Source organism: Epargyreus clarus, unplaced genomic scaffold, assembly GCF_041222505.1.
Source record: "Epargyreus clarus isolate Ecla_fem2 unplaced genomic scaffold, WU_Ecla_fem_2.2 ptg000014l, whole genome shotgun sequence".
NCBI classification, from domain to species: Eukaryota; Metazoa; Arthropoda; class Insecta; order Lepidoptera; family Hesperiidae; genus Epargyreus; species Epargyreus clarus.
This window is the reverse complement of record NW_027332222.1, coordinates 13,522,550-13,546,722: the sequence shown is the minus strand read 5'-3', so window position 1 is coordinate 13,546,722 and position 24,173 is coordinate 13,522,550. Positions and strand designations below refer to the sequence as shown.

The 24,173-nt window shown below is 34.1% G+C and overlaps 2 protein-coding genes across 5 annotated transcripts in view; one reads left to right on the top strand and one right to left on the bottom strand.

The window, feature by feature from the left end:
* Positions 1–2,632: 2,632 nt before the first annotated feature.
* Hen1 (Hen1 methyltransferase) lies at positions 2,633–16,164 on the top strand. The gene is made up of 24 exons (XM_073079050.1): positions 2,633–3,144; positions 3,374–3,544; positions 3,853–4,112; positions 4,456–4,628; positions 4,919–5,012; positions 5,782–6,024; positions 6,443–6,710; positions 6,841–7,007; positions 7,424–7,550; positions 8,696–8,756; positions 8,994–9,260; positions 9,416–9,461; positions 9,563–9,642; positions 9,816–9,917; positions 10,023–10,507; positions 10,851–11,187; positions 11,302–12,173; positions 12,285–12,307; positions 12,390–13,869; positions 13,967–14,107; positions 14,646–14,762; positions 15,080–15,310; positions 15,535–15,646; positions 15,865–16,164. Exons 1-24 carry the CDS (start codon positions 2,881–2,883, stop codon positions 15,996–15,998), a joined length of 6,255 nt encoding a protein of 2,084 aa, XP_072935151.1. The 5' UTR covers positions 2,633–2,880; the 3' UTR covers positions 15,999–16,164.
* A 7,158-nt stretch (positions 16,165–23,322) lies between these two features.
* cac (calcium voltage-gated channel subunit cacophony) overlaps positions 23,323–24,173 on the bottom strand; it is an 89,853-nt gene continuing 89,002 nt past the window's right edge. For all 4 annotated transcript variants that reach the window (XM_073079076.1, XM_073079075.1, XM_073079074.1 and 1 more), the window contains 2 exons: positions 24,014–24,123; positions 23,323–23,656 (listed from right to left, as the gene is read on the bottom strand). In XM_073079076.1, the coding sequence (XP_072935177.1) occupies positions 23,467–23,656; positions 24,014–24,123 (300 nt within the window). In that variant the 3' untranslated portion in view covers positions 23,323–23,466. The remainder of the gene's footprint in view (positions 23,657–24,013; positions 24,124–24,173) is intronic.

The window sequence follows — 24,173 nt, the reverse complement described above, 5'->3', positions numbered from 1 at the left end:
AACAAACCGTAGGCGAAAATACTACAAGTCTACGAATATGAACGACGCTATTATATTTTCGACATTGTTTCGTCGTTTCGTCGTTGTTTTCGTCGTTTTCGTCTTTTCCATGTGTACCGTGTCATTGTTTTGTTTGTGTTTTTTTCTCTCTATTTTTGTTGCTTTAACACTAATACTAAATGTATCCTATCCTTTATAACCTATTCCTTCTCTAACTTCACGCACACTATCCTTCTTTCTTCGCTTGTTTCTCTTTTCTTTTTCATGCATAGGTTGTCTGGAAGAGATCGCTACTTAGCGATAAGTCCGCCTATTGCATACTGTTTCACCTGTTATGTGTAGTGCAATAAAGTGTATTTTATCTTATCTTATCTTATCTTATGTATATAGGAATGGATTTGTATTACTTTTCATTTTTTTAATGTTGAAAAGGATTAAGTGGTTCACCTCATGGTCAGTAGGTACTCCCTAAGATTGGGTATAAATGCGTTGCTACCCCTTAAGACTAATAATAATACTCTCTCTCTCTCGTACGACATCGACCGTTATACACTATTGAGTTGACTATATTAGGCGTATCTGTGAGGTGTACTTTTGAAAACCTAGGTATAAAGGTGTATGACATAGAAACTGTATTACATAGATAGTTTTTTTTGTTAGAAATATTTGAACAATAACACCTTGACTGTTGCGGGCTTTATTAGCATATATGAAACTGTGACAGCACTGATTTCATGATAGATCACAGACAATGCCCGCTCAACAATGGTAACTTTCACCGCTTGACTTATCAAAGGAAATAAATTAATGGCGTTAGTTCCGCATACTGGGCCGAGATGTTAACAAATGTCTGCGACATTATACTTAGTGTAATGAGGCACGTAGGTATTACGTGTAATGTGTCATAATTCTGTTTGTATCTTTAAGTCCTATCTCAGGTCTACTGAAACCTATGAATAGTGGCCTATAGATATCGTTTACTTTTACACCACACAAAGTAATATTCGCCAAAAAGAATTTTATGAAAAAGGTACCTACTTAGGTAAAACTATAATTTTTACCTATGAATCTGTAGGTAAAAATTATAGTTGTCCCTGCAGTTCCGGGACTAGAATAGGGCTACGGTATCTCCTGCTTGTCGTAAGAGGCGACTAAAAGGGGGCTTCCGGGGTTGCGGGCGGCAAGAGTGGGAGCTCGAACCACCCGGCCAGCGGCCCCGGGAAGGACGACGGTATGTGTGGTCGCATACCGTCGTATACACCAGATGGTGTGGCGAGCGTCAAGCTCACCTGGGCGGAGCCCGACGGGGCAACGCGCTAAGAGGACTCCGGTTGCGTTCCTTTGGAGATCCCGGAGCCCTCAACGCAGCGCAGAGGACGGCCACCGGGGGGGTTTTAGTGCGGTAAAAATCCCACATAACTCGGCGTCGCTCCCACGTTGTCGGGTACCTTTTGAAGGTTTCCCCCTCGACAAAAAAAAAAAAAAAAGGTAAAAATTATAGTTAAATACTATAAACCACGTTAAAATCGCACAAGGAAAATCGTTAATCCTGATTCCTGACGATCTTGATGAGGAGAATGGGATAAAATTATTAACGTCGTGTATTATCATCGGTTCTTGATCATTGTTTAAAATTTTAAATTAATCAGACCGTTCAAAGTGGGTAAAAATAGAGTTCAAAGATTCCGTTATATACATACATACATGTCAAGCTAATAAAAGTGTGGTAGATAATATGTTTGTTATACAATGATACTTTGTTGAGTACGTATATTTACAAGTATAGTATATAACGATCATTGTAAGCTGGATTGTAAAATTAAAATAGCTGATTGATGTCGTTTGTGCACTTTACATAAATACTTTATTGTTTGTTACTAAAATGACAGAGACATTTAACCATAGACATAATATAACGATAGAACCTTGTTTTTTCTGTTTCATGGATATTGAAGACTTTTATGTTTTTGGAAAACAATATTCTTCGGAAATCTACAGTCACAGGAAATATTGACAAATGCGCCTGAAATAAGATCGAATTTCTGATATATTTATATTATGTACTGAACAGCAACATTGCTATATAATCAAGTGTAGGCAGATTTAAATTAACAACTTTCATATACAGACATTAATAATATTGATTATTGCCTACTTTAGAACAATCATTTAAATACTGTTGAAAATAGTATATCATACGGAAAAGAAAGATATATAAGTTTTCGACTGTATGGAATTATTACGGTTAGGTACGGGATGTCATATATGGAAAAAATAGAAATTGTCAATATTTTTCTTTAATCTGGCAATTAATTGTTGAAGAGCCTATTGAACTTTCTAAGGAAGCAAGTTTTGTGAGTCTTGATTCAAGTCACTCACAAAACTTCGAAGATTCTCAAATCTTGAGATTTAAAATATATAATGAAATAAAATGACGTGTAAAAAAAAACAAAAAAAAAACTGTCATTTCTGACAAGTTGACTAATTTTATCAAGGTTTGCCATTCATGGACAGTCCGAAATCTGCTATTTTGTTTAATTGTGTTATTATAGTGAAATATAAATAATTTAAGCTTTGTACACGATATTTTTTCTAAAATCTTTTTAAATTGAGCTTTATTTTTTAATATCTCCAGTTATTTTTGGCTGTATTAGTAGTATCACTTTGGCCAGTAAGCCAAACTCAGTTAAATTAAAAATAAACTGTTACAAACAAAATAAACAAACGGGTGAATCCAGAAAAGAAAGAAAACAAAATATCAATCAAATCAACAACAACAAAGAAACATGTGAACATCTTGATTCTTGGTAGAATGATAGGCCGCTCGAAGATCTGATCGTGATCAAATCGTGATTGCGTTTAAAATCCATAGTTTCTACAATGATCATTGCATTCCAGACTTTGATTTATTTCCGCGAATCGTTGCTGACAGCTTTAGACTGGCTGATTCCTATTTGGCCGTACTACAAGAAGTGGGCTTTGACTAAGAATGGAGAAGTTTCGGATAATGGTGATGAAGAGCATGTGTTCGCCGACTTCGATGATGAGAAAGGCGTGGTGTTTTTCCCCCCGGTGTACGCTCAACGGTACGCAGCGGTCGCGGACTGCCTTATGGATGAAAGATGGGCCGGGAAAATAACGAAGGTGAGTGTAGAATTTATTTTTACCCCCCCTACATAAACATACTCGAATATAATTTTATTTAAAATATTCGACTAATCCGCATTGGAGCAACATGGTTGAGCATGCTCCAGGTCTCCTTTAATTGTAGAGACTCGTTTCCAGCCATGGAACATGAAAAAGAAACAATAATGTTTAAAAAAGCATGATAACTGATTGTTTGTTTATTATAATATTTTAAATTAATTAACAGGTTGTAGACTTCGGCTACAATGACACAAGCTTCATAAAGTACCTAAAGGATGTGCCGGGAATAAAATGCATTCTTGGGGTGGACATTGAGTCTCTGCATCTCCGCTGCTCTTCAGATCTTCTGAGCTGCGATGATTATGCTCCTAGGAGGGAAACTCCTTTGCAAATTACTGTAAGTATAAAGTAAATTGATTTTTATTATTTATTATGCATTTTAGCTTCATTTCTGCTGACTTCATTAAACAACTGGTGAAAATTTAACCCTATCTGCTCCTAGCAGCTTCAGCTTCTATATAAAAAATATTAACAGGTAGAATTTGTTGTGCTTTTTGTATTCACACTCCAGTAGTCAAAATGCAAAGGCCAATATAAAAGCCAGCTGTTCACTTAAGTTGACCATGTAAGTCAAAACAAATTTTTCATTGGTTCAGGATTCTTCAAATTAAATTTACATTAAAATATTAAAATTACTTATTGCAGCTGTACCAAGGCAATGCAGCGGACCCAGATTACAGGCTCATTGGCTGTGATGCAGTTGTGGCCATAGAAATGATTGAACACATGCTGCCTCATGACCTGGAGAGGCTTGTCCACAATGTGTTTGGTTTTATCAAGCCTCAGATTGCAGTATTCACCACACCCAATGGAGATTTCAATGTGCTCTTCAAGGCTTTGGAGAAGAATGGCCTCAGAAGACTCGATCATTTCTTTGAGTGGACTAGAGAGCAGTTTCATGATTGGTAATTATTATTTAGTACTGCTAAATTAAAAAGAGTTTCAGGATTAATAGAACTAATTAATTAATAGAACTATATAATTAGTATAAATGGATGTATGCAATACTTAACAGGTGGAATGGATACATTAAACAGTGATTGCTATTTTATTTATTTATGTATCTCTATAATATCTCCATCATTCACATTTAAACTGTTTTGTATAAGGTCTCGCAATTTTTTTTGATTCAAATAATTTATAACAATAAAGAGATTTATATTTTGATATCATCTTGTTGAAAAATTTTTATTGATTTTAACTTTTTTTGTGTATTTAGGTAAATTACATGAATATGTATTATTACAGGTGCAGTAACATTGTAGCAAGGTATCCAGATTACACAGTGACCTGCAAAGGCATTGGACCAGGGCCTGCAGGCACACAGCGCTTTGGGTGCTGCAGTCAACTCGCATTGTTCATTTGCAAAGATTACCATAAGCAGCCAGATTTGGATATTAATTGCTTGGCACTTGTTGCTAGTGAGTTGAAATAGTATTTTTTCGAGGTATTTTGCATGTATTCAGTGTTATTATAGAATTTCTCCTGTGTATCGAAATATGTTTTCACAGTGCAAAATAAATTTGAATTAAAATATATGAAAGTTATCGGTGTGGTGTCACATTCAATTTTATTTTATTTTTCAACTAAAAATACACCCATAAAACTAAATAAATAAATTTAAAATAAAAATTACTAGGAAACAAAACCAATTAAATTATGAAATCAATTGTATAATGTCATTCTCAACTTTTATTCTTTTCTGTTTCAGATGCCCCTAAACACAATGAATTGGATGAAATGACAGATAGCTGGGAGAGTCCCGATCCAATAACAGAAACCAACATGCTTTGTGCCCCAGAAAAGTGAGTGCCTTTAATATGCAACATACTCTACACTCATAGCCCACTCACACAAATACCTCTAGGTTTTATGTATACCACATCCTTATCTTACTTCCATATTAATCCTTACTATCCTTACTAATATTATAAATCCGAAAGTAACTCTGTCTGTCTGTCTGTCTGTCTGTCTATCTGTCTGGTTGTCTCTTCTTCACGCCTAAACCACTGAACCGATTTTAATGAAATTTTGTACAAAGATAGTCTGAAACCCGAGAAAGGACCTAGAATAGTTTTATCCCGGAAATCCCACGGGAACTAGGGATGGCGATCTAAGATCGATTAATCAGAGAATCGATCTTTTGGACCCAAAACGGATTGAAAGGATTGAATCGTAAACTATGTATTTGATCAAGTGATGATCTTTAGAAAAGTTGTTGTACATGAGCCCACGAAGGTTACAGAGTTGGTACGACCAATTTTCGCTAGATGGCGCCAATGTCATTCCGATGAAGGTACGAATTTTCAGTTTCATGTATGTTAATATGTCATATTATTTTTCTTTTCAACGCAGGCGAAGCCACGGGCAAAAACTAGTAAAATATAAAGTATCTTATTAGTGACTTTTATATGAAACAAAGTCTTTATATGATAACACAGCTTTGTAATCATGTGCATTAGCATCATCTTAGCTCTATGCCATTACAAGTTTAGATTTACCACTTTTAATAAATCGTCTGTTTCTTATTATTGAAAATCAATTTTTAAACATTTATTTCTTTCATTCTCTCAGCTGCGATTCCTATGCAGACCTACTGTTTTCTGAGAAACAATCTTACATGACAATCGTCCTTGACTCACCTGATCCCTCCCTCGAGAATCTAGAATACAAAGACCAGATCTCCCAGTGCAATATAGAATTGGAGCGCGGAAAGGGCTTTCTAATGTTTGATGAGGAGATTCTGTGCTACAATGTTCTAGTGCCACAGAGGAAAATTACATCCAGAGTTTATGAATTTGAGGATGTGGCTAGCAGGTTTAATTTTACTATGTAGATCGAGTGTAGTTAGAGGCAGCATAATTATGTTGAAATAGCATAACAAACATTTATCTTGTCATGATATTCAGTACTAGACTAGAGAAATATGGAATTCTGTAAAATATTACTATAAATACTGGACATTGTTACATTATTTTCATGTATACTATTAGTTTATATCATTTCGCTGAATACAGTCCGCCACACAATCACTTTTACTTCCGTGTACGGTTATTAATTTTTTACACAAGAACTCTGAATATTTTTGTGGTAAATAAGTAGTCCATATTATACCTATGAAGTTGACCTCAAGTTCACAGTTGGCTCTATACTTGCATTTCTCAATATTCTTGGACACATTATTTTTTACATATGTATTATATTGATATAGATAATGACTTAATATAATTTGCAGATTAAATTGTACCACTCATCAAGTTAGAAAGTTCTCTAAAACCACCCAAAACTTGCTGGCAAAGAACAAATTGGATTCACTTGTTCATTCGAGAGAAATAGTGGACGAGATCCGACATATGACTAAGATGCTCAACTTTAATAAGAACAGCTTGAATCCATGCTCGATAGAGGATTCCAGTACTTGGAATAATATAAATTGGGGAGACAATGCGCCATATTGGAATGAGTACTACAAGGTTGTTAAGGAGTTTAACTATCCATTTGAAGTAAGTTGTTTTGAAGTATTATTGCAAATTCAATATGTTTACCACACAATCATGTTAAGCGAAGATTTTCAAATAATAATTAAGAAAATCTTAAACATCAAACTTAAATATGTAATGTTATGTTTTCTAGACTAAATCGGATGAGTGTCGAATCTTAGATCTGATATCAGATGAGATCAATAAACTGATCGACATAAGAGACAACAAATTCGCAGTAGATGTAAACAAATTGGAGATACCGTTGGAGCATTTGATGCAGGTCGTCAAACACATCACTCATGACGCATATCAAGTGAAGTAAGCATTGTTGTTTTTGTCGTTAATTTTGTTATGACCGAAAGCTGGTTCAGTTCATGACAATTGGACATTTATTCTAGGTTACTTTCTTATTTTATTTTCGAAAATTCACTCCATCTGATGTAATATACACTGCTGTCTACGAACATCTGCATGCAACCCTAAAAAAGATAGCAGTCCTAATTATGGCCCATCACAGATCTAAATTCCTTCTACGCACTAGCGGTTAAATATGGGGACGGCTAACCGCGTGGCTTGTATTAACTCCTCATTTTGTGGATGCTAAGTGCATACAATCACAAGCAGTTGCTTAATAAACTGAAAACTCGGTTAACCTTTATTGTGTAAGAGGGATCAGGCTTAAATTAGAAAACTGTAAGTGTAATAGTCTACTATAAGTATGTGAATTGTTCCAGGGATCTCTTAGAGTGGAATGGGTACGAGATAGTCGATGATGTACTGATCTACTCCCGCCTGGTGGTCGACAACACGTCCATGGGCTCGATGGACGACGACTGGCAGGACAATGATGTGCTCTCCGACGTAAAACAATTTGAATTTGTCGAAATGTAGTGTTGTCATACTGTAGCTAAGATGCTAACCATAACATCTATAATGCCACTTTAGTTGCTAGATAACCTTCGGTTATGTCGTAATCAACTTTTTTTAATGTAAATAATATTTCATAGCCTGTTACGAAGATTGGAATACTTTTTTTTTCACTTTTGTGTCGTAATTTTTGCACAATTTTACTAGGAAAGTACTAAATGTTAACTTTTGGCGTTCTTGTCGTTCGAGGAACGTGTAACAGATAAGTCGTTATTATTTTGTTGTTTTGTTGGTCACTAATCTCATTATCTCAAAAGTTAGGGTGCCAAGTCGCCGTACATTTATTAGTAATTCAACATATTTTTTGTCACTTTTGTCAGTCTGTCAGATGTAACCAGTAAATGTGAAGGGTCACAAAAAAGTCATAAGGCTCAAATAATCTCTCACATCTCACATCTCTTTACATTACGAGAAACTCATTTTTTATTAATATTATTTTAAACATTAATATTGTTTTATATTAAATGTGCCTTATGTCAAGTTGAAAAGTGTTGCTATGTTGAGCACTCTATTGCCAACTATTAATGAGAAGACTATTTTATTTTATAATTGATGTCGTGGATCAGAACCAGTCTAAAAGTTTAATTTTTTGTTTTCGATTATATCCCTTTTTCCTACGGTTTCATGAAAGTTTATTTGCACTAATATAGTGTATCTTCACAAAAACGGTTTTAAAACTATTTATGCTATGTTATTATAAAATAGAAGTAGGTAAATTGCAAAATTCTGTATCTGCCAATGTACTGTGATGTTTATTATCTGTGTAGTCAAAATTTGTTTCAAATATAACTTTATTTATAATAATAAGTGCAACACGTATTATATAAGCATTAAACTTTTAAAATATAATTTATGCATCACTGGAATGTAGTAAATTTGAATAAATAATGATTTTGTACTTACTAATATTTTGTTTGAATTCCACACCAAAAAGGTTTTATCTGTTACCAAAAGAGGTTTCGTAATAAGGTATTTTCATAGAAAAATTATCATACGTCCTTATTATATGGTGCTAAGAAAGTAGTTTAAATATGAGTTGAATATAATTCTTACCAGTAAATTGATTAATTGTTTTACAGTGGGACACGACTGATGTCCAGTCTCTGTCAGACGGAAGTACTATGATGCCAGATATTTACGGTTGGTAAAAAATACGCAACATAGTATATTTTAGCATAGGTACGCTAAATAACACGGTTAAAATATGTTTTGATTAAGAGAAATTTTATTTGATCAAAATCAGCAATGCTATTGATGGTTTCGACACACATCTATAGCTTAGCTACCTCGCATAACTATGACCTTATTTCGAACGGTAAACATATTCCAACGTCATCAGCAATTGTATTCTCCAATGTGATAAAAGCCTTGTCGTAGGACGAAGTGTTCGCCGAGCTATAGACTTAAAATTGAAGAAACTCCGGTCGTTGCTTACCGCTGATGAGGATATTACTACTGAACTGGATCGCATAGTGTGTAGACTAATGAAGCTAGCACTCCGTACGACCGAGGACCATCACACTCCGCCACCGGCCAGCTGGATGCAGAGGAAACTCTTAGATCTGTTATCACTCACGGAGAAAGGGATTGAACGGAGAAGGAAATATTCTATTGAAAACTATCCCTTGAAAGCAATAGGATTTGGTAAGATATTTATGCAAACTTGCAATATTCTTGGAGGTTTGTCCAAAAACGTTAGCACCAATAGTAAATAGGGTAGATCGAAAGTCTTGTGGTATTTTTGTTTCTAACAAACAGATTATTACTGATATCAAGAGATTAATTTGAATTTCTTTCAGACTACGCTGATAGCATGCGACGAAAAATAAAAAATGATGATATTGCGTGAGTTATTGATAAATTAATTTGAGTATTTAACTTTTTATTATTACTCTGAATACCTATATGTTTTCCCTTAAATTAATTTAATTCCACTTATTTTTCAGGGATAAAATTGTTGACAAATATTTGATGTTATCCCCCAGTAAGTGTATCTATCTATCCATTCTGTGTCTTTCACCATTTCGTGATAAATTTTCATTTTTTACGATCATTTCTTATCTTCGTTAATATGATGTGTGAGATTTTTCGGGATAACTGTTGTGTTTTTTTTAATTAATTTGTAATTACAGGTAGATTAATTAAGTTAATATGTCTATAATTTGGAATTAATTAATCTTTATTGTATTATTATTTGAGTTTTAGACCAAGACAATGAACAATTTGTTGTAAAGTCAGAAATACATTATACTGAAGACAATTTAAGTGCTACAAGCAATGAAATGGATTCCTTTATGTTAGGTACATAAAAAATATAGTAATTTTTAAAATGAGCATACTACTTGCCTATCCTAAAAAAATCGTATACTTTAATTATAACCAATTTAATTGTGTTTTTAAACACAGAACCCAGATCTACATATGGTGAGGTACGATTAGAATCTATGAAATCTGAAAGTAAGGAGGAAATTCGCCTAGAAATTACTCAAGCCTGGGTCGATGAAGATTTTGATATAGTTTCTCCCAATGATGTTTATACTCCGAATTCTAACGCTGAAAGTTCTCTTTCGAATACATCGAATGATTCTCAATATAGATACGAAAGAACCCACAAAAAGTCTACACAAATTAAAATGAAAGAACAAGAAAAGTCCGATATGCAAGTTAGTTCAAAACATAAAATAAGTAGAGGATCTAAATCAAGTAAGATTAAAGGACGACATAGTAAGAACAAGTTAATCAAAAAGCTATCAAAGAAACATTCAAGCTCTGGACAGTTGGCTAAGAAATATAGCAAAAAAATCGAGTTCGAGTATAAAAGTTATACGTTCAATAAACCAAAACAAGACATTAAAGAACATCACAATTTACAGTCGAATTCATCGAAACCTGTAAGCCATTTACTTCAAATTTCATTGTAGAAGAGTAGATCTGTTCGTGGATCGATTGCGCTAGGAACCCCACCACATCTACTTTTATCTATAAATAAACAGATATATATATAGCGTTATTTTTCCTACTATTTGGAAGTTGTGGTGAGGCAGAGATCGTTTGCATTCTAACTTTATTCACTGGGACAACAGTGTGTCGTGACGTTGGGTAGAACTTCCGTCCCATTTCAGTCAGTTACAGATTTCTTAGAGCGACAGAAACCATTTAGCGATAGATACTATCGTAACAATTACGTTATAATATTTATAAATATTTGCAATAATTACTGACTCTTAACTTCAGATACCCAGAAGTTTAATTGAGCTATGTTATCAAGACTTAAGTACAGAAAAAAGTGAGAAACTAATAAATTCCACAATTTGTAATGAAGATAACAACATAATTTATTCACCTGGAAATGTGGCGGCTACAAAAGAAAGTTTTTTCATTGATATCGTGACTGAGGATATAGAAGAAACAATCGCTCTACGTCGATCTATTGCTACTGAAGTGGACTATAATTCCGATGTTGTGGAATCCGAAGCGATTCTTGAAACAGTTATAAGTGTCACGAAAGATGACAGTTTAGATTTTATGCTCCCAATTGAGGCGGTTAATTCTGAAACAATATTTTTAAACGGTAATATTGTAATGATTATGGTCATATACAATGTAATTATCTTCATGTCGTCGGATCATCTAATATAGGTAAAAAATTTCATTCCCTAAAATAATGATATTTAAATATTTTTAGATTTAAATGAGCCAAGTACCTCTAAAGGTATTCGACATGTGAGTGCAGATGCCCAGTGTGGCACGGATATTTTAGCGCTGTGTCCCACACCTTCAGCTGTTAGCTCTCTAATGAATGCGCCGAATATATGTGAAACTGGCATAAAGATTGGTGATTCACTTACGAACCTGCGATTCAATAGAAATTCTGTAAATTTTGGAACGTTAACAGATGAAAACATATGTTGCGACTTTTTATCAGCATTTAAGAAGAAACCTGTAAAGATTTTCGATTCTGATACAAATTTAGGCAAAAATGTTGAATGTTCTACCATGACTCAAGATTACTACTCAACCTTAGATGCAGACGTAAAATTATTAACATCTATTTCAAACTTTCAAAATACAAAAGATTCGTCTTTTGAAGCGGGTGTATATGGCAGCCTTTCAAAAACTCGATTCCATTGTCTAAAGATTCCTAGTGATACGGGAATGTCGCAAAATATTTCCCTAACAAAATATGTAAGACCAAAACTAAGTTATTGTGGCATTCATGTACATAGTTATAGAGATAGACATGTTTCTGAAGATATAATATTTCAAGGAGAATGGAAAAGAAATGGACCAAAAATATTAGCGAAAAAGAGTCCATGTGCACATACGATTTCTAGAAAACGTGATGTATTAATTAAAAAGAAAACAGTTGAATCAAAAGAGAAAATTTGTCCAAGAAAGCAGGATAAGAAATATAAAGTCGCTGAAAAGAAATATATCCCCAAACAGAACACAAAATACACAAGAACAACACAAGCAATTTTACCTAAAGATTATAAGAGATCGTTCGTTGCCAATAGCTTACCCAAAAAAGAAATAAATAACAGAACTGTGACAAAGGTAAAAGATTTTTTTACCTTTTAAAATATAATTTGGAATTAAGTATCGATATTTCAATTAATGAGGTAGGTATTACCCTTAATTCTAATTTACTCAAGTCTTATTTTACAGGTGGCCTCTAAATTAGCTACTAGGTATGTCTGAGGTTAATGAAATATATTTCTTTGATAGTTTTTGTAAGTGTGTTATTAAAATACATAATTATAATTATTTTAGTATCATGCCCTCAAGAAGTGCCAAAAATATAAAAAATAAACCTCTTATAAAACATATCACTATGAAAGAGTATAATAAAAATATAAAACAAATCGATGACAGCTTACGTCTCAACGACAATAAAAGGAAGCCCGTTATTAAAATAGATAATTTAAATAAGAGTACAGATTGTACAAAAAAACTTACGAATGAGAAAAATTTCACGCCGTGTATCGTCAGATCGAAAACTGGAGATTTAAAAGACAGTCTATTAAAGTTCAACAAGGAAAAGAAAAAAAACCTAACTTATTTAGTATTTCGCAACGAAATAGAGAATTCGAGAAGTGAAAATTCGTCGTCAGCAAATACAAAAGCATTGACAAAATTGAATAATTCAAAAAACAATTACAGCCCACCATCACAAAATAGTTCTCCATGTTCATCCCCCAACAGTATAGCAACTGTGCGTGCTTTGCCAATAAGGACAAATACTGATTGTAATAAAAAAAATTCTTCGTCACCGGAGAAAGCAAATTTAGGAAATATTTCTACAGATAATTTTGAGAACGGTAAAAATAAAAAATATGTGAAAAATAGCAAGAGTTCAAAGATGGTAGATTTGTCATCTGTGTCCCACGAAAATAAAGAAAACTTACCTGAAACTTCAAACATATATGACAAAAGACTTATAGATAAGCCTTCTAAAGTAATGATTAATGACAGAAATAAAAAAGTATTCATGTTACAAGTAAGGGCGGAAAGCCCTATGTCGATAACGCGTAAAAAATCTGAGTGCATTACACAAGGTCCCAACAGTCCTAATTCAAAGTTATTAAGAAATAAAAATCCAGACAACCATCAAAAAATACTGAGCTCTTCGCCTGGTAATAAGACACCGTCGAATAAAAAATGTAAATCTTCAACGAGGTGTAAAGGTGAAAAACCGGAAATAAATTATTTGACGCGTTCATCTACTCCTATATTAGATTCATCGAGTACGATTCATATTGAGGAACAACAATGTACCAATGTTCAAATAAGTAATACGAAATATATTAGAAGATCAAATAGTAAAATAAACGCAGCTATGAAACAACTAATAGAAGAAAGATTAAGTTTCATCAAAAAAATACAAGATAAGAATGATTCAGATTCGGAGACCGTAATTTTAACTCGAGATGATCATTACGAGAGTTTAAATGAAAGTTCGTCGCCAATTAGCTACAAGACTGTAGTTAATAATGAGAACACTTGTAATATTTCTGGAAGCGACTTACAAAATGCTTTGTTAAACTACTCCTTTGAATCTGATCTTGAAACCCCGGCAACGATGGGATCAAGTCATTCGAGGTTAACGAGTATCGATACTGATTTGCTTTCATTTACATCTACTGACTATGATGCCCATAATGACTTAGACAATACTTTAGTTCCGCAGCAAAGTTCTAATGGGAAAACCGTACGAGACATATTTGAAAGAAAAGATCAACATATAATGAAGGTATATTCTACATGCATTTTGATAATAAAATTACTTAGTAGGCACGCCGATATTTTTTATGGAACATGGATTAGTTCATTGATTCAATTTTTTTTAGAATACGGGAGGAGTTTTAGCCGTACAAGTATTTAGCGGATTTTCTATGGATGGGGAGCCTGTTGTTGGTGACCAGCCAGAGTACATCAACCTTGTGGACCCTGAAACTGGAAATTTAGCCTTAGAAATTGCACGTCAGACTGTGAGTATACGAAAATAGTACATTACGATACGAGGACGAAAAATTTTTTTCTGACAAGTGTGAGTTTGCAGGCCGAGCCGCAGGCGAGGACTGCAATCACACGAGTCAGAAAAACATTTTTCGTCCGCGTGTTGTATAAAATTTTATATTACGGGGTCGGAAATGGGGGTTTTGCGCACGCGAAGCGTGCGTAAAACGTCCATTTACGCACGCCGTGATATAAAATATTTTCAGTAACCAGTACAATGTATAAAAATCTGGAAATGTGTTGTTTTTTTCATGCCTTTTCTGGAAGTTACGAAGTCAGTCAACTCGCTACATATATTTTGCTCGTAATTTTCATAATTTGCTACATCAAAATCCATAATGATACATACCTAATGCCTTTATCGATACGTGAAGTGGATGGTTGTCGTCGACACAAACTGAATAGCAATAAGGGATTCCATTAATTTTATTCATTATCCTTTTTAAATGATATCTAAATTCTGTTATGTATGTATTTTTTTTTGTATTTTAGTGTATTAATTATTTGCAGACTTCAGAAGAATTGTTTGTATCTGGAAGGTCTTCTGACACGTACGAATCATGTTACGTCGAAGATGACGCATTTGTTCCAAATTGGCTTTTTCATATTATAAGTCAACAGCAATCAGTAAGTGAACTCTCTGTGTATTACATAATTTTGTCTAGGTAATTATATATTTTATCCATTTATATGTCATGCATAGTTTAATAAAAGTATTTAAAACTTAATTCGTTTAATATGATTTAATGATTCCAAATTAAGATATTTCTGATGTTATTAATTATTAAACTACACGTATGTATCTACGTGAAAAATCCTTTTAACTCTAAATACAGTATTATATGCCTTTAAGTAATCAGTATTGTCACACAGTATGAAAATATATTAAAGCAATAAGCAAACAGTGTGGATGATGTAATAACGATATAAATTAAATCTTCTAGCGTCTGCAGTTCCAGGAAGAAATTCCAGAAGACGGACAAGAGCTCCCTGATCCTTTCGAACCGCCGAATGAACCGGAGTACGACATGAACGGCAACATGATGGACGCGGGTTTCGGCGTTGGCGTGGGCGCGGGCGACGGCCGCGGTATGCACAGCGACCAATCCCAGGACAGCTCTGGTAGAGGCACTTCCATCAGCTCCAGTGATGTGTCTTCGGGACCTCAGAGCGAGGTTAGGACTCGGATGTTAAATGATTTGCTTGGAAATCATTCAATGAGTTTACGTTAAATAATATGATATTCAAAAGCTTTATAATTACTTCTTTTTAATGTATAATTTAAGAAGATATGAAACTTATCTCTGACAAATATTGCAGTTGTTGTAGTCTTTACTTTAAATATAAAAAATAATATCGGATGCACTTGTTTATTGAAATATATTGTAATGTGTTTTAGGCAGTCCTAATTGACCCTTCGGCCTTTCTTGGAGCAGCGAACAATACGGTCCCGATGATTGGACCACCGATGCCCGCTGAATCTTCAGACAGTTCTTTTAGAACAGTTGAAAGTAAGCGATACATTATTTTCGGTTATAACAGCGGAATATTTTGCTTTTAATTTTACTTAGTTAAATTAAATTGAATTCTAATTAGTGTCAATATATTTTTGAATAATAATCATCATGAATTCCCAAATAACAAATATGTATAAGCAAGTTCATTTGTTATATTATAATGTTCTAAATAAAGTTAAAGGTCAATTAAAACAATAACATTAATTTCCCAGCTATTGAAACAGACAATGAAACGCATTATGCTCGAGAGAACATTCAAAGGCGTATGAACAGAGTTCCTGCTGCTAGTGACGTTGACGCAGATGTCAGCTCTTTGGAAACAGATGCTGCTGACTCTGATAACTGATTTGTAAAAAATATTTTTGATATAACATATTGTAGGGAAAATTCCGAGAACAAAGTATTTGAATCTGAGGCAAAGTTAAAATCGTGTGTATTAAGTGAAAAGTTGTATTTTGGAAAATTCTAATTACAGCGATAATAATGTCATTAAATTATTGTTATATTTTGATGTATTGTATTGTTTTATTTTATATTAATAGAAAACGGTGCATAAATATTCATAATTAGGTAATTCATAAGTACCTACACTTCGATGTCTCATCAACCAAAGTTTGCCAAGTTTGTCAACTGAAATAAAATTGGTCATCAAGTGGTATCATTTGAGTATGATCTAATTTCGACCGCTGGGTGTACATCAATATTAATTCAATAGTTTGCTGCCACAGGTTTCAAATTAAAGTCGTACTTATGTTATAATTGTCGTTGGCCCAACCCGGCCTAAGTTTATGGTCTCCCTCAGACTGACTGCACGTTTGCAATCGATATTAACAAACGAACAGCACAAAATTAAGCCAACTGCAGCTGTGTACGGTTGTAACTGCCTCTCCCAACTGTACACATGGACACATGGCAGGGTGCTCGCGTACAATTAAGGAGCTAAGGAGGAGGTATAAAGTACAAATTAAAACGGAAGTTATTTGTTTATCCATATTGTGTCATAATTTCGTTGTACGTCCGTCACTGAGTAAGGGCTCGAACACAAAACTGCGATGCGACGCGATGCGAATTCGCAACGCAGAAAATTGCGATGCGAATTGCTGCGATGCGATATCGTGCGGCGTAGAGTCTCTCAGGGTGACCAACAACAACAACCACTGTGCGATGCGAATCAATTCGCAAGTTCTTGCGATGCGTCGAGGGAGCTCGCAGATTTTTGCGATGCGACGTCGCATCGCAGTTTTGTGTACGAACCCTAACTGCATTTGGACTGCACGTAGTTCATGTTTGACAACACGCGTTGACGCCACTCAACTGCAATCGAATGCGTGCAGTTCAAGTGACGGCTAACTAACATGCTGACCTAATTCCGACCTGCATACAGTTCTCAACTGCACTGCAGTCAGTCTCAAGGAGCCTTAAATGAATAGGAGTCTAGAGGATATCGTCTACGGGTTTACTATGAGAGCAAAGAAAACATCCCAGTTGAGGCTGATTTTGTTTATTTCATCTCAAAGAAAATTCGTAGACCTCTGACCTCTTCAGTTGCGTCGGTAACAGGTACTAGACGATACGTTGGTTGTGTGAGTGGATTCAAACAGGTTGTGAATAAAAAGGTATGTTTAATGATTGAACACAGTTTATCGAGGAAATGTCTTTTTTTGCATTTATTCATATTGTACAATCTTATAATATGATTCATTCTGCAAAATTTTACAGGCGAGCAAGAATTCATATATAAAACAGTAGCTCTTTCGTATTGTACATAACCATTTTTATCAGTATAGTGAAAACATGCGTATAGTTTTTAGTATTTATAGGATAATAAATTACTTAATTACTAATTTTTTAATTTGGTTCTTTATTAATACAATATCAATAGGATTGCACTATACTGCAAAGTTATTGGAACGTACCAAAAAACATACTATGGTGCTCTCTCGACGCCGATGAACTTTCTATGCTAAAATATACGATAATAATGAAAAATTTAATATAAAATATAACCGTCGTAAAGCAATTACACAAGGCAGGCATTAACGATACGCGGCTCAGGCTTAACTCACTTCGCTTTTATTTCGCACTGTACCTACTGTTAAAGTCTCTACACGATTGTACCTAACGCAGCGTTTCTCAAATATTTCGCACCTGATTTATTACTAACATTTGTACAATATTTAATAACATCGATTTAAGTATCTATACATATTTATTTTTATATAAATTCGTTTCACCGTGAAAAAGTTTTGTGCTATATTGCCGATATTGTCTTCGATAACTGACATTATCAGGTATCCATTGTTCACAAGATTGTATTTGTTATTTGACGTTAATTTTATGCTTTTTATTTTGTTTAAAAAACGCTGCGTTGGACTCACATTTATCTATCGATCGTCCTATATTTATTAATATAGCTGAACAACAATACACTGCCATTTTAACTTACTTATGAGCAAAAATAATAACTATTTTAACTGTTAAGATGTAAAACTTGAATTAAATATTCAAGTGTTTACCTAAGCAATTTCTATATCATTAGGGAAATCTGCTTCCGAACTATATTAGGCATATGAAGGCATTTTGAAATATGGCACAATTTTACACAATTTTAAGTTCACTAAAATATTCATTAGTTTCAATTGTTTTTCGCTTTAATATGTACCTATTCTTATAGCAAATGGCTACCACTTTAGGGTTATATTTTAAATGAAATATTTTTATCTCATTTGTTTTTAAGCTTTGCTTTGTAGGATTTACGATCTTATGTAGGTATCCATAGCATGGCATTACATTTAAAGAAATGGAAAGGAATAGTTATACATTTTGCTCGTAAGTGTACATAATCTATCGAACGCTTGCTGCCCTAGTTAACGTCCAAAATTTATTCGTAAACGTATCACTGTACTCGACTATCCTACGTTGGATATCGATACATTTTTAATAAGGCGAGCAGGCTATAGTACTTATTATATTATAATTAATCGCGGGAACAATCACATAACTATTGTAATTATTGGTTTCTAGCTCAACTAGTAATGTTAAAAAACGAAATGAGTTAAAACATTGACATTAAACGTTATCAATATAATAATTTAACAATATTTATTAGGCAATAAGGTATTCGATATTAAAATGGTCGTTAAGGAAGGGTTCATTATTATTAATATATTAACGATTATTGCTGATTCTGAACAACATTCTGAACGATGAGATCCAATTATTAATATGTCACTAATCCTATACGAATTACTATTAAATAAATTCCGTTTAAAATTATGATTCGCGAATTCGACGATGTAACGTGTTATCGAACGATAAAAAAACGTATATAAGAATATTGAAACGCCACTTATCTGTAATATTTAAGGTAACTATTACACCGTACACTCTCATTTAATATTTAAGGCAGTGAAACACCCAACTTAAATTCAAGGACAGTTGGGGACGAGATTACCTAGCTAACATTAATATTAACTAGTAACATATCACTAGACATTTTCACAGGCGACCTCTACACAATGGTCGCGTAATATATTACAATATTTACACGTCTTAAACACGTATGTATGTGTAACGTCTTCGTAGTCGATACGAGGGTATCACGAACACTAAAGCAGGACGCACTTTGAACTACCACTCAGTCATTGAAAGTCCATCGGCTTAATGTATCCTAACACCCCAATTACAAATGACAAAACAGAAATCGTACACCTATACAATAACAATATAAATGTTTTATTTACGAATCAATCACATTAAATAATAAAACTACAGAAATATACTAACACTCTTGAGATCAAGTTGCGCGGGATGCCATTCTTTGCGAACACTTTGAAACGATTGAATTACAATACAAATTACAACTAAGTTAGCATGGCGATCGTTATCGATAATATCAAACAACTTCGAGGTTATATCAATCACGTAGAGGTCGATGTCGATAGTTTTGGCAGCGGTGTGTCGGTTACGGACTATTATTTTACTATTCATAATGCCCGGGCGACTAATCCTTAGAGATGTTGTACAGTACTTACATACATTTTATATAACGCTACATATAAATTAGCAATTACGAATTGCAAATATTAAAAAATTGAATTAAGTATTTTTACTAAAACGTATTTAAATATTCTTGGTCGCTGGTTTTAAACGAAAATGACGCCTAATCCTATAAGTAATATTTATTCTATTTGTCCCAAAGATATATTTTTAAAGTGTGTAAAAAGTAAGTATTTAACTATTGTAAACAACGCCCAGGCATTATCAATAATTTATTAATCACTAGTAACTAATTCGTTCACACAGGAGCCATATACAAATATAATTTATGAAAAAATATTACAGCATGTACCTAATATAAAACAACGTCAATATCTAGCATTAATTCTAGAATAGTATACTTAATGAAAAGTACACTCATCTAAATTTAAACATAACAGGTTAAATAAATGTAATATGTTACACAAGATAGGTACACTGCATAAAATAATTGTAACGAAGTCTTAATGTAACGAAATAAGATAGAGATATAAAATAGACTATGAAGAAAAACTCAACAGATATAAAATATAAAAAGAAAACAAGCTTAAAACTAGGAATATAATGTAACCACTTAAGGTCTTTGAAATGGACATTTGAATATTAAAGAGTTATATCCGATCCTAAACTACTAATGGTATCGTAACTGCTTACAGGAATAACCCTTCAAACGCTGAGATCCTCACATACTCGTACGAATAAAAAACAATTTATATATGAACAATCAAGTTTCTTATAATAATAATGTCAAAGATTTGTACCTACCATACCACTGTTCAATTACACGTGCAATTTTATTCGTAATCGGTTTTATAATTTGAAGGTGCAAGCATAAATTTAATATTGGTACAGTCCATTATTGCTTAAAACGCCATGAAAATTGTAACATTCAAAGTCGTTGACAGTTTCTCCGTATCATACAGCGCCTCTGACAAATTAATAACTTTATATGCAATCACACAGTTCTAATAATAATATCCTCATCTTCCACATGTTATCACAGAAAATTATGTATTTACAATTTTGTCGTACTAATGTGTCGTACGTAACCTACAGCGTCGCAACAATGGCGGTGGATGATGTTCACGATTTGCGCTCGAACATTAACTGCCAACAGTAAGTAAGGATAAACCGTTAATTTAGGTACATTAAATGTATTTATTTTAATATACATCTTCAAGTAGAATTCGTTGGCTTTTATCCAAAAAACGGGGTACAATGTGCAAGTGAAAGTCCCGTCGAAATCGGTCCAAGTAGATTTCTTCATTACCGTATAGGCAGGCAGACAGACATACAAATAAATAGACGGACTCACGATAGAAACGGTAGAATATTTAAAATAATAATTTTATTGTATTATTATAGCTTTTGTGACTATGCTATGAAATATACTCGTACGTAAATAGTTTATATTATTTATTTCAATAGACGTACCTGCAGGAGGATTGCATTATTAAAAAGCGAATTTTGCGCTAGATAACTGGCAATAAAATTTCTCCGCCATTAAATATTTTAGCTTATCTTTATACATATGTATGTTATTATGTAGTTTTTTTTGCGTTTCTCATTTATTGTTTTATCAATGTAGAAGCAGTAATGTTCGAGGCAACGACTTAACGAGTAGGCGATATGACGATGGATATAACATGCCAAGTCATAAGGACGATTAGGACTTAAGTATAATCGCTTCTGAATTGGTTTACTACTTTTATAATTATTGCTAATGTAACCATTCCATAAAAACGACCACGTATGAGTAGTATAACCATGATTGCAGATAATATTGTACGTGAAATATGTAATACTAAACAGTACATTAAATTTATTTGTAGATAGGTATATCAGTGTACTGGAGTCTTTAAACGTCCCTGCATCATAAGAAGGTAGGACATATAAAACAGCAATCTGAAGGCACATTTATTTTTATTTTATTTTATATATAAGGAGTAAAGGACTTTTTTATGGTGGAATATAATTGTCACGTTTGTCGCTTATTTTTTATTGTTATTATATTATTTATCTGTACACCTCGAATATCCCTTTTACTAAATTATATCATACATGTACTGTTTTTGTGAACAATGTAAGGTTAACACATAAATCCATTGGTGTATAGTGTGGTAGATAATGACATGGATAAGTACCATAGTATAAATAATCAAAATGGACTGAAGGAAATCTTACTGTTTGAGCAAATCTCAAGAAGGGTATTACCAAAGGTCACAATTAATAACGATTTGTGGTCGTTTCGAAATGGTTACGCAACGACTGCTGAATTCGTAAAATAATAAAATGGAATAAACAACAAACACGTACATACTAGCGTCTACTTACAATTGCCTATAAAGTTGTAAACCAATTCGTTGTAATGTAGGTACAGGATATCAGCCGACTGCGCCTGGTTGAAATATCTTGTATTTCAATCTTATTTATTAGATTTGTTGCAAATGACGGTAGTTACATAAAAACTGTCAGACGGTAACTTTTAAAGAGGATTTACTGTATCAGTACGTCGATAATATTTGGGTAGTCTTATTTTCCAAATGTCCCTAATGATTTTTTTATGCTAATTTGGTTTAAGTTTTGTAACGTTTTGTTAACCTTGGAAAATTTTACAGTTAGAGATATAAGTATACAGAATATTGTCAACCAGGCGACGGTCTTTGTAAACAATATTATTTCACATCCAGTCAAGACAAAGATGGGCACTTGTCACATTTGGTCTTGACGACTCCTTCAGGCAAAAGTACTCGTATGCTTAATGTCCATAGTAATAAATCATTTTACACGTATCATACAAAAATGCAAAAGGTTAATGGATCGTATTTGAAAATTCTTTAAAATTAAGATACTTTAAAATTACGTACTACCTTCACCACCAAATGTAACAAAACGCTACCTATTGACTGGCCTACACACGATTTAACAATTTAAGTAATAATAATAATTATGCTGAAATATATCTTCAAAGTTACATATAATCCGTATTTATTTATTTTAATTGTATTTAAATTTAAATAACGTAGATATAAAGCACTTGGGGGAAGGACAGCAAATTCAATAAAAATGTTTAATTATTTAGTATATATTAACTAAGCAAAAATTATTTGCTATGTAAATGTTTTATACAATACTAATATTAATTTGTCTGACGATGAAATATGCTAGTTTCTCTCAACGTCTAACTTGAACATGAAACGAGTGGAGTGGGGTCCGTCGGCGCCGCCGGGAGCGCACTGTATCGCTGATCTTATATTATCTTTGTACAACTGAACGGTTTTATCAATATGATAGAGTGCGCGCCCATGTCGCGGACCTCACTATCGATCGTTTCAGTAGGCGATATATAATGTAGACTTTATATAGTGCAAATTTAATATAGAAAGTTTACTTTTACAATACAGACTAATAATTTCATTTTATGTAAAAATCCTAGCGCAAACGAGTAGTCTGGCACTGTATTATATCTCGATTACCTTAACCGTAATATAAATCAAGGAGTAAAATTTTAGCGAATTAAAAATTAAATTTTCCAAAACGTTGTAAATACTACAATTTGGATACTCGGAGGTCGCGCGGCCGGGCCGGGGGCGGCCGGGCTCCTGAGCGAGGAGAGTCGTCTATCTATACATTATATTACACAGTGGCCGAGTCGAGTACAAAACGAGCGTTCGGGCGCGGGCGTGAACTCAGAAGGTGTGCGCGTGAGGCGCGGCGGCCGCGGCGTCCGAGCGGGGCGCGCGCACGTCCCGGTGGGAGCGCGCGCGGCGGCGCCGCTAGCACCAGTCGTCCTCGTCCGAGTCCGAGTGGCGCGCGCGCGGCTTGTACCCGTTGGGCAGGCGCGGCGCGGGCGCGGGCGACGGCAGCGCGCGCCCGCCGCCGCGCCCCAGCGCCAGCGCCGCCTCGTAGCTCAGCGGCGCCTCGTACGCGCGCCCGCCGCGCTCCACGTCGTAGCCCCTGCTGCGTCTTACAACATTGTACGAATACGTTATACGCGCCGTGCTGATGACGACTCTAGCCGATAAATTGTAGGCTACGCTTGAACACTTTACTGGAAAAGTAATAGCTCAGTAGTTCGAATTCTAGCTATATACCCTCATCCCACGGAAAATAATCAGCTAATGATACGAGTAAAATAAAACCACGTTAATACGCGATATTTCTCGTTCATTGTAGAGCATCTATCGGTTGAATTCAAGCCACACATCATCCATATGTCATATTACTTGCATTTGATCAGTCAATAAATTGAGCACAAAATTGAAACGAAAATAATTCTATAAATATTGTTAATAATATCAAATAAAATATTTAAATTCTTACCTTTCCCTAGATCTATAATCTCGGTGTATCAGTCTTTCAACTTCTCGGCCATACTCGTACTCATCGTGTAGAGGCTCTAATGGTTCTCGAACTGTATGCCTTAACGATAACTGAACAAAAATAAACAGATTAAGTTTTATTTGCTTCTAACCCAGTGAAG